Raw genomic sequence first — 12,130 nt, 5'->3', positions numbered from 1 at the left:
TGTCCCACCTATACTTCCTGCCTGGCTACTGGCCAATCAGCATTTTATTTACACAGAACGATATCCACAGCACAATGGTAAATCACTTAATACCTGTGTCCTAAAAATTCATGAATGAGGCTAAATACTGCAGTTCCAGAAAGATCACCACTCAGCACTTAATAAAGGCACAATGAAAATGACAGTCACCATACATTCTTTTTTGCAAGTTTTGATTAATTTCTTTCTCCCAGTAGTCTATAAATCAATGAGGTAAGTTACTATCTATTTTAATAATTATTGTATCTCTAACATGGATATATAACAGGAAACTGACAAATATTTGCTGAATATTTATATTTGTCAATATAAATCTGCTCCAAAGTTTGAACTGTATATTTTGAAGGATAATCTGGATTTCTCTGACCTAAAGCTGCATTAACACTTAACCAGCAGGGACCTTTTGAGATCATTTAGAATGTAACTTCCACACAAAATTTTCTTCTCTAACCACTTACAGTAGTTAATAATAACTATTATTATTATTATCATCATCATCATCATCATCATCATCATCATCATTATTGAGACAGGGTTTCTCTATGTAGCAGCTCCTGGAACTCACTCTGGAAACCAGGCTGGACTCTAACTCACTGAGATCCCCCTGCCTCTGTCTCCCAAATGCTGGAATCAAAGGCATGTGCCACCACCCCTAGCCAGTTGTAACTAATTTAAGCTGACCAAGATCAGCCAGTCTTTGCTGCTACCACTGTCCAGATTATGTCCTATACCGTGGGACAGGGCCTCCTATTGATGGATAATAAACAACACAGACCTGTCTTTCCTGTCTATCATAGTCACCACTGCTATCTGTAGCATGGTTTATTGTGTGCAAGACACTTTATAAATGTAAATGACTGTGTGGGAACAGCAGGATATGTGAGATTTTTTTTTTACTTACATGACTAGAAATTATGATTTATGTAGAAAGAACTAGTCATGGCTACTAGTTAGAGTAGTTATTAGTGGAACCATAAAGTTCTCTAACTGGAAGAGACCACACTGAACACTCTAACATCATGTAAACCTCACAAAGCAATGAACTTGTCATTTAATTTAATAGACTATTGAAAAAAATTTCTCTGGCTTCTGCACCACTTTCTCTGGTTAGGAGCTGGAAAGAACTTTCCTAATGCAAGGTGTTGAGTAATAACTCACTATATAGCAAGTCGTTGAATTGTCTTCCTGTGTCTTAATTTGGGTCATTTCTTTGATACTTCAGAGGAAGCTAAATGGATTTAAAGATTTATAAAATCTAGATCTGTGGCTTTGAATTTAATCAGTAGTTTGAAATACAAAAGAATGATTTCCCTGGATTTTTTATTTGACAAATAGCTCTCTCTTATTGGAAAAGGTCTGTTATTTTTCAAGATAACATGGTAGCAGTCTCTGGGAATGTATTAAAATCTCTAAGTCAAGCTTATTTGGAAACATCTGTCATTTTAAAATTCTAAGCATTGGCAGATTGTGGTGGCACATGCCTCCAAGCCTGGCTCTCCGGTGGCAGAGGCAGGTTGATATCTGTGAGTTAAAAGCCAGCCTGGTCTATAAGCTGAGTTCCAATCTAGCCAGGGCTACACAGTGAATTCCTGTCTCAAAAAAAGTGTCCATTAAAATTCAACCTATAAGAACTGTATGTTCATTCATAAAGCGAAGAAATGATTAACATATAATAGTGACTGAAAACTTTGCATCATTATGTTTCTATAAATTTGTAGGTTTATAATAATATAGGTGAATGTGTATTTATAAGAAGAGAGAATAAGAATGGCATAAAAAAGGTAAAGTAGAATCCATTTTCAGAAGAATTTGTATATTGCCGTGTATTTAACTAGTAAATCGAAAGGCTATTCCTTCAGTTCTAGCAAATAAAATGAAATCAGACACTATTCCTGGTTTCATTATGCCAAAAACAGCTTTTGAGCTCTGTTGATAAATTTGTATAGAACCTCTGGCATGCGAGTTCAGTGACAAAATAATGTTTTCTCAAATCCAGAAAGCTTGTAAGTATGAAGAATTTACCCACCTCTCCACAAATGATGTCACACTTGAACAATATATCTTTTTTGAATCAAGCATTTATCATATATTTAGGAGAAAGAGCACAATAAAATAGGCATATCCATAAACTATTTAGATCTTAAATATATATATGAAACATTCTTGGTGAACAACTACCAAGAAAAAGTAATGCAGTGATAGAATTACCAAATACTGGTTTTTTGTGGAATTTTAAAACTAAGGCAAATTCTCTGATACAGTATTAAATGAAGGAAAATTCAGACATGAGTCTGAAGAGATGATTCAGAAGTTTGGAGCCAGGTTTGGTTCCTACTATGCACATGGCAGATCACCTTCTTACCTGTGTGTAGGAAACTACACACAGGTAAGCACTTACATACATGTAGGCAAACATAAACACACACACAATAAATCTTTTCAAAAAGAAAATTAGACAATGAAATTTTAAACACACTATGAGTTTATGTATGTTATATGTGCACCTAAGAAAAGACTAAAAGGAAATGCATCAATAATGCAGCAGCAGTCTATTCAGGAGAATCAGTCATCTTTTCCTGTTCCTTCTATACATCTGTGTTGTTCAAATATTCTATAATGTGCCATATTTCTTTGGTATCCAAAAAAAAAAAGGAAAAAAAAAAGCCAATAAGAATATTATCTCTAGGAGATATTGTTTAGGTCTTCTCGGAATAGTGAAATGATGTGTGATTCTTTGGGATCCTGTCCCTCCACAGATGACTTTGCTTGTCTCTCATGACTTGATGTGTTTCCCATGGCTTTCCTGCAGGCATGTGCTAACCACTGATAACATGATCAACCAGAGCTGCCAGGAACAGTTCATCTTGCTGGGCTTCTCAGACAGACCCAGGCTAGAGTCCATTCTCTTCGTGTTTGTCCTCGTCTTCTACCTCGTGACTTTAGTGGGCAACATTGTCATTATCTTAGTTTCCCATCTGGACCCCTGCCTCCACACTCCCATGTACTTCTTCCTCACCAACTTATCCTTCCTGGATCTCTGCTTCACTACCAGTTCCATCCCTCAGCTGCTCTTCAACTTGGGAGGCCAGGACAAGACCATCAGTTACACTGGCTGTGCAGTCCAGCTGTTCATGTTTCTAGGCCTCGGAGGCACTGAGTGTGTTTTGCTGGCTGTCATGGCTTACGACCGATTCACGGCAATCTGCAAGCCTCTTCACTACTCAGTCATCATGCATTCTCAGCTCTGCTGGAAGTTGGTGTCTGTGGCCTGGAGTGTTGGACTCCTCAACTCCCTGGTCATGTCTCCTGTCACCATGAAGCTGCCACGATGTGGCAGATGTCAGGTGAGGCACTTCCTGTGTGAGATGCCAGCTCTGATAAAAATTGCCTGTGTGGATACTGTGGCTGTGGAAAGCACTGTTTTCTTTTTATCGGTGGTAATCGTGCTGGCGCCCCTGACTCTCATCCTGGTTTCCTATGGCTACATTGCTCTGGCAGTGATGAGGATCAAGTCTGCCTCAGGAAGGAGGAAGGCTTTCAATACGTGTGGGTCCCACCTCACTGTAGTCTCCTTGTTTTATGGGAATATCGTCTATATGTATATGCAGCCGGGACACAAAGCTTCTCAGGACCAAGGGAAATTTCTGACCCTCTTTTACAACTTGGTAACGCCCATGTTGAACCCCGTCATCTATACACTCAGAAACAAGGATGTAAAGGGAGCACTGAAAAGACTTGTGACTAGGAAATAAGGTGAAAGACCTTCCCCTAAAGTTGTTTCTTCCACTTAACACAAAGATGTAACAAGTAGAAAGCTTAAAATTCACCCAAATACCTTTGCTTGTCCAATAAACCCGCCATTGGTGAGACTTGGGAGTATGCATTGTACAACCTCAATTAGATGCTAATTATTCACTACATGATGGGTGAGACTTGGACCATAAAACATCTTGTGTTCTTTTCCCTTCTAAGTTGGTCTGGTCTGCTTAAAAGTCAGCCAAAATCATGAATCTATATATAGATTCTGTGTATATATATATATATACATTTCTTTTTTTGATACTTATTATATTTGTGTTTTAATTTTACACATCAGCCATGGGTTCCCCTGTCCTCCCCACTCCCATCCCCGCCCCCACCTTCCCTCCAGCCCCTCCCCTCCATTCCCATCTCCTCCAGGGCCAAGACTCCCCTGGGAATTCATTTAAACCTGGTGAATTCAGTACAGGCAGGTTCAGTACCCTCCTTCCAGGCTGAGCAAAGTGTCCCTGTGTAAGCCCCAGGTTCCAAACAGCCAGCTCATGCACTAAGGACAGGTCCCGGTCCCATAGCCTGGATGCCTCCCAAACAGTTCAAGCTATTCAATTGTCTCACTTATCCAGAGGGCCTGATCCAGCTGGGGGCTTCACAGCCTTTGGTTCATAATTCATGTGCTTCCATTTGTTTGGCTATTTGTCCCTGAGCTTTTCCAATCTTGGTCTCAACAATTCATGCTCTTGAAGTCCCTCCTCCTTCTCGACACTTGGACTCCTGGAGCTCCACCTGGGGCCTGGCTGAGGATCTCTGCATCCACTTCCATCAGTTATTGGATGAGAGTTCTAACACGACCGTCAGGGTGTTTGGCCATCTGATCACCAGATTAGGTCAGATCAGGCTTTCTTTCGACCATTGCCAGTAGTCTACAGAGGATGTATCATTGTGGATTTCTGGGGACCTCTCCAGCACTCTGCCTATTCCTGTTCTCATGTGGTCTTCATTTATCATGGCCTGTTATTCCTTGTTCTCCCTTTCTGTTCTTGATCCAGCTGGGATCTCCTGCTCCCCTAAGCTTTCTTTCCCTCAAACCTTGCCCTTCATTACTCCCACTGTCATCCAGGTTGTTCATGTAGATCTCATCCATTTCTCTGTCATTGGGTGATCCCTGTGTCTTTCTTAACTTAAAATTTTTAACTAAGCAGTGTGTGGTGGCATGTGACTATAATCCTAACAATTGTGAGGTAGATGAAAGAATCAGGAGTTCAGGGTAATCCTCAGCTGCATGGGGAGTTCAGAGTAAGCCTGAGCTACATAAGACCCTGCTTTATAAAAACAAAACAAAAAGTTAAATAGTGTGTCTTTGATCTGATGCATTAAGTTACCTATATATTTTTCCAACTTTGAAACACAGAAATTCTGAAGTTTAATGAGTATAGGAATTATTGTGTTATAAAAGCTCCATGTTTGATTTTGATATGGTCTTGTTTTAAAAAACCAATCATCCATTTTGCATCCTTTGGTTTTACAGATTAGGAAATGGCACCCCAAACACCACAAGTCACAAGACTAATTATTTATCACAAGTGACTTGATGTATCAGGAGTTCTCATTCTTTGAAAACCAGTTTTCATTAAGGAACTTTTGTTGGGGACTATTTCTTTACACTGTGTGAAGATGTGTTACTTTGATTGTTTATAAAGGAACTGAATGAACAATAGCTAGGCAGGAGAGAACAGGTGGGACTTGTAGGCAGAGAGAGGAACTTGGGATGAATCTAGGTGTATAAGAGATGCCAGTGGGGTGACACCGAAGAAGTTGGACATACAGAGCAGAGCAGAAGTAACCAAGCCACATGGCAAAATGTAGATTAATAGAAAGAGGTTAATTTAAGCTATAAAAGCTAGTTGGGGGAAAGCCTAAGCTAAGGCCAAGCTTTCATAATAAATAAGTCTCTGTGTCATTATCTGTGAGATGGAGGCTCAAAGAAAAGTCTGACAACTGCACCAGGCTTTTTCTTTTTGGGCCACCAACCAGCTCCCAAATCATGACACAGAGACTTCTCATTAATTATGAATGCTTGGCCTAGCTTTTATAAATTAACCTCTTTCTCTTTATCTGCCTTTTGCCTTGAGGCTTTTCACCTTTTCTTTCTTTCTGTTTGTCTTACTTTCACTGTTTCTCATGTCTGTCTGTCTGTCTGGCCGCTGCCTGGGTTCTTGCCCCAGGTGTGCCCCTCTCTGTTCTCCCTTGTTCTCCTTCTTCTCTTGTTCTTCCTCTCCTCTCGAGCACAGATTCTCCTCCTATTTATTCTCTCTGCTCATCAGCCCTGCCTATCCTTTCTCTGCCTGACTATTGGTCATTCAGTTTTTATTAGACCAATCGGGTGCCTTAAGCAGGCAAGGTGAAACAAACGCAACGCATCTTTACACAACTAAACAAATGCAACATAAACAAAAGTAACTCACCTTTACACAGTTAAGTAATATTCTGCAGCATAAAGAAGTGTAACACATCTTTGCCTAGTTAAAATAATACTCCACAACAGATTATACTTTTTTTATATGAAAGCCATGAAGTGAGTGTGAAAGTGCATGTGGGGTGTGTGCACTCCCTTATTCACACAGACCTTAAACTGCTTTGCAAAGAAACAAGTGATTAATTTCTGTAATACGGGGAAAAATCTTAAGCTCCTGTACTTCCCTAGGTATGGAACTATGTCTTGTCTGCATCTATCATCTCACTATTATATTCTTTCAGACAAGGGTTCTGGGGACAAATAAGCGGCTCTGCAGTTAAGAGCATCACTGCTCTCGCAGAGGACATCATTTGGTTCCCAGCACACACTGGACAGCTCACAACCGCCTATAATCAACTTTCAAATGATGTGGTGCTGCCTTCTGGCTTCCATGGGCACCTACATGCAAATTGTGCACATACAGTCATACTAGCACACACAAAGACACATAAAGATTAAATATTTTAAAGACATCTGCCCTACTGAGTCTTTAAAACAGATACTTTTCCATTAAAATTTTCAGTAGGTCAGTGAGTCCAAGGCTAGTCTGGTCTACAAAGCAAGTTCCAGGATAGCCAGGGCTACACAGATTAACCCTGTCTTGAAAAACCAAAATAAACAAATAAGTAAATAAATGAGTTTTCAGTAGATATTACTGAATATAGCTTCAACACAACTTAAAAATCAAATTGCTTTCTTTTTATTAGAGGTGTTGTTCTTCTTTAAAGTTTATTAGATTAATTATTATAAATTTGCATCCCAAGTAGAAAATAGCAAATTCCCCTTAAACTAGCAGGAAAAAAGTTTTTCTTGAGTAAAACTCAATAAACAAAGTTAATTTTTCAGTTCAAAGGGTATTTCTGGTTTTAAAGTGATTTAATTTCCTCTCCACAATCACTCACCCCTAAACACCAGTTCTTGTGGCTTCAAATTTTCCTCTTATGCAGAAAACCTCCAAATACAAGATGAACTCTAAAAACTCATTCCAAATACCATGAATTGCATCCCAGACATTTTCTGGTCTAGATTATGTTCATGATGGGAAATTTGACTTTTATAAATCAAACTAATTACTGAGTTCTGCATCTCATGCTCATCTCTCCTCACCTGTACCTAAAGCTCTACTTTGTTTGGTGGTCTTTGTAATTTCCCGCCTCTGTGGGCACAAGAAGAACTTAATGAGAAGAGATCATTTTCATAAGAAGAACTAGTAGCAGGGAGTCTTTTTGTGTCCACCAGTGGTCAGACTGACTCATCTGGAAGAGGCAGGAGCCAAAGTTTCTCTCTAAAAAAATAAATAATTAAACTTTTTTTGTTGTTGTGTTTTTGTTTTTGTTTTTCGAGACAGAGTTTCTCTGTGTAGCTTTGCGCCTTTCCTGGAACTCACTTGGTAGCCCAGGCTGGCCTCAAACTCACAGAGATCCACCTGGCTCTGCCTCCCGAGTGCTGGGACTAAAGGCGTGTGCACCACCAATGCCCAGCCTTAATTAAACATTTTATCTGAAGAAACATGGAACAGTTCATGAATTTATTTGTCATTTTTGTACTGGACTATGTTAATTGTTTTAATTTTTGTATATTTGCTGCTGAAGAGATACCAAAAGTATTTCTAATGTGAATTTTTCTAAATATCCCTTCTATTGGGGGACAAAGATAAATCAAGAAAAATATGTTGCTCTTTGTAAAATGAGAGAGAGAGAGAGATTTACTAGTTACTTAATCCTAGACCTTAGTTGAGACTGACAAACACTACCGCTAGATTGTATCCTTAGTTCTTTTTTAGCTTTTTATTTTGAAATATGTCTTTACTAAGTTTTCTAGGCTATCCTTGAACTTGCAGTTTCCTTGAGTAATGGAAATTATGGACCTGCTTCATCAGGCCAGACTGAGTTTGATTTATAAAAGTCAAATTTTTGCATAATGTACATAATTTAGACCAAAAATGTCTGGGATGCAATCCATGGTATTTGGAGTGAGTTTTTAGAATTCAGCTTGGAGTTGGTTGTTTCCTCATGAAGGGAAAATTTGCCTCTTGTGTGCTGTGTCCTGTACCACCATGCCAAGCTTGTCCAGGGAATTCTAACTTCAATACTGACAATGTTGGTGTTTGTGGTAAGATTCACACTATGAGGTTTGAAGAGTCTAAACAAAGTAAGTTCTAGGCCAGTATGGGCTGAAGTGTGAGACTCTGTCTCAAAGACAGACAGACAGACAGATGATAGACAGATGATGGAGAGAATGATAGATGGAAGGAAATTACAAGCATAACTAAAACTAAGGAAAGAATGGTAAGATTTATAGTCTATTTTTAACAACATGTACTAGATATCAAGAAGCTACAAAAAGCTAACGTAATTTTCTGTGTATGTATTTTGTTGTTGTTTTAACTAAAAATTTTTAATCACAATAGGCTTTCTAATAGATTATGCTTTATATGCATCAAAATTATTGAGTTTTGATTTCAGTCAACAATGACCCTGCTGAACATTATATTTTGGGAAATAAACTAAAACTTTGATTTTTAAGTGTATAATCATATTTTGAAAACATTATGTATTTTATTCCCTCGTTTTCACTACTTAGTCTTTTTATTCTTGTCTAATTATGTTGCCTAACACAAGCACAACAAGGTTCATTAATAGCAGTGTTTCCAGGTCTCTAAAATTTATGAGTTCATATCTGGTAAAACCAATGTGCTTATGTTTAAGTTGATTTTATAAGCAAGGAAAAGTTTCTATGTTTGGGAACACTAAGAACTTGCTTTAAGAATGTATCATGTAGGCTGCAGATATGGCTCAGTGGTAGAGACCATTCCTAGGATATTCAAAGTTCTGGTTTTGGTTCCCAATGTTAAAAGAAAATTACAGGGTTGGGGATTTAGCTCAGTGATAGAGCTCTTGCCTAGCAAGCGCAAGGCCCTTGGGTTCGATCCTCAGCTCAAAAAAAAAAAGAAAAAAGAAAAGAAAGAAAAGAAAATTACAGATGCACTTTTCCCCCACCTAAGTTTAATTAGGTCAACTAGCCAATAGTAATTAGTTGTGATTCCAAAAACAGTAAGTGATCACTGATCACCTGCAATGGAGAAACGAAGACAGGAGGTCCCACCACCGTTTGAACCCTGCAGTAATACGAAGTGACCTCTAGAAACGAGCTCTAATGAGTCCACGGTGGTAAAACAACAAAAAAGCGTTGTTTTCTTAGCTTTGATTTCTCAGCTTGAGGGAAGAACTCTTGGTTAGTGTCACCCATAGGCACACATTAATGAGCTGTAAGCTATCATAATGGGTTGATGGTTATATGGCACTGACCATAGAATGAGATTACATAGCAATTCAGTGAAAAGTTGTAGGTTTCAACATCTGTAAATTGAAGGGAAAGAAGTAGATTTTGAAGTTTTATTTACAGGGTTGATGGCTCAGTGGGTTAAGGTACTTGTGGAAATCACAACAACCTGAGTTTGGTCCCTGGAACACACATGAAGTTGGAAAGAGAGAATCCAATCTTACAGATTGTCCTCTGACTGCTACACTTGCTCCATAGTACACACACACACACACACACACACACAGGCACACACACACACACACACACACACACACACACACACACACACACAATAGATACAAAATCATATGTAAATATCTCTTTATTTATATAGGAAAACTTTATCTTTAGAAAGCCTTCAGAGCCTTATCAGTAACTTAGTTTAAAAGCCAGACTAGAGGACTGGCAAGATGGGTCAGTGGGAAAGGATATTTGCCTCCAAATCTGGCAACCTGAGTTTGAGCCCCATGATCAACATAATGGAGAAAGAGAGCTGACTTCTATAATTTGTCTTCTGGTCTCCACATGTGCCATGGCATGCACACAAACACAAATAAATAAATCTATTTTTTTTTAATGTTTAAAGCCAAAAACAGAATAATAGCCTGAACAAGAATTAATCCCAAAGTCCTTTTCACCAATTTGTCCTGCCATTTCTCTTTATTAATTCATTTTCTCTCTTTGGGTATTTTGTTCTGTCTGTTACAATGCTGGGAACTGAACCCAGAGCCTGTGCGCACTAGGCAAGCACAGTAACACGAGCCTCATCTGCTCAGTTTGTAGTTCGGCTTGTGTTGTTTTCAGGCAGCATCTCATTGAGTACCCCCAGGCTGCCATGGAATGCCAGGCAGGAGTTGGGTGTTTATATGACCTATTTTAGTTCTTGCTTAGCAATTGCTGGGTCCACTCCTTTGAGGGCCATGTTGGGGCACCGTTGACCCAACTTAGATGAAAAGATGCTTTGTGGAGTAGGCAGGGCTTTAACTGAATTCTAAAAGTTGAGAGCACCGTAGGTGAGGAAGGTTTAAAAGTGTGTGTGCTTCTTCACAAGGCCACTCAAAGAGAAACAACAGTCATTAGAGACAGAGAGAGCCCTCTGTATTCATTGTGATTGAATGGATCCAGCTAAGTGGGCAGGGTCCTCCAAGCCTCAGGCTTCAATATAGATAGCAGCTTGGCAGACCTGTCCATTGCCTGTCTCCTTCCAGTCTTCCTGTTCTGAGGTTCTCAAGTCAGGACACCACCATGGTTAAGAGTCTCCATTCTGAAATTAGTAATCATCTTTTTAAAAAATAATTTATTTAAGCCGGGCGGTGGTAGCGCATGCCTTTAATCCCAACACTCAGTAGGCAGAGCCAGGCGGATCTCTGTGAGTTCGAGGCCAGCCTGGTCTACAGAGCTAGTTCCAGGAAAGGTGCAAAGCTACACAGAGAAACCCTGTCTCGAAAAACCAAAATAATAATAATAATAAAATATTATTATTATTATTATTATTGTTGTTGTTATTATTATTATTTATTTTTATTTTCATTGATGTTTTGCCTACATATATGTCTGTAAGGGTTTCAGATTTTGGAATTACAGACAGTTAGTTGTTAGATGCCATGTGGGTGCTGAGAATTGAACCCAGGTCCTCTAGGAAGAGTGCTCTTAACCACTGAGACATCAGTGCGGCCCCTCAATTACAATCTTGAGATTCAGTTTAAGCAGGAATGGGAATTACTATTTTTATACAGTAAGAAGATTCTTCAACCTAAGGTGTCATCAATAGATAAATGGGTAAAGTGTTCAGTGTACACAATTAAATTATTTTCTGTGGTTTGAAGTTCTTGCTTGTTTGCATGTTTGTTTGTGAATCCTGGTCTTATCCAACTTACCCTCTACTGGAACTCTTGATCCCCCTTCCTCCACCTGCAAAATGGTGGGATCAGAGACCTGTGCCACCATGGTCAGTATATGGTTATTTTCCAGGCATTAAAAAAATGAAATTTTGTCATTTGAAATAACATGGATGGAACTGGAAATCATGAAGTGAAATGAGTCAGAAACAGAAAGTTGAGTACTCTAAGAGCTCAAGTGCAGAGTATGGAAATGCTGTCTTTATAGAAACAGAGGCAGGGTTCTGGGGAGGCTCTCAGGAATCCACAAGGATGACCCCCACCTTGATCTGCTGGCAGTGGTCCAGAGGGTGCCTGGACTGGTCTACTCTGGTGACCAGTCTAGCAAATAACCTAGCTGTCATCATAGAGCTTTTGTCCAGTGACTGATGGAGGCAGATGCAGAGATCTCTGGCCAGGCACCAGGCTGAGCTCCAGGAATCCAACTGATGAGGTTGCAGGTGAGGGACGTCAAGATCATGATGGGAGGATGTGCAGAGATGACTGGCCACACTAGTGGAAGCCCATGAACTGTGGACCTGGTGGCTGTGGAGCCTCTGGTTACAGAAGACAGTTGTTTGGCTCGAACTGTTTGGGGGGCAGGGGGATCAGGATCTGT

At 39.5% G+C, this 12,130-nt stretch overlaps 1 protein-coding gene across 1 annotated transcript; it reads left to right on the top strand.

Annotated features, from left to right (window-relative positions):
- The first annotated feature begins 2,854 nt into the window (after positions 1-2,854).
- LOC118583702 (olfactory receptor 2W3-like) lies at positions 2,855-3,791 on the top strand. Its single transcript, XM_036187304.1, has one exon. It carries the CDS (start codon positions 2,871-2,873, stop codon positions 3,789-3,791), a length of 921 nt encoding a protein of 306 aa, XP_036043197.1. The 5' UTR covers positions 2,855-2,870.
- The last annotated feature ends 8,339 nt before the right edge of the window (positions 3,792-12,130 follow it).

The sequence above is a fragment of the Onychomys torridus genome, chromosome 5, assembly GCF_903995425.1.
Source record: "Onychomys torridus chromosome 5, mOncTor1.1, whole genome shotgun sequence".
NCBI lineage: Eukaryota > Metazoa > Chordata > Mammalia > Rodentia > Cricetidae > Onychomys > Onychomys torridus.
This window is presented reverse-complemented; position numbering and strand designations above follow the sequence as displayed.

Bases quoted from the DNA above. Each gene is read 5' to 3' on its own strand.
- LOC118583702 (XM_036187304.1), top strand. From the start codon at position 2,871: ATGATCAACCAGAGCTGCCAGGAACAGTTCATCTTGCTGGGCTTCTCA.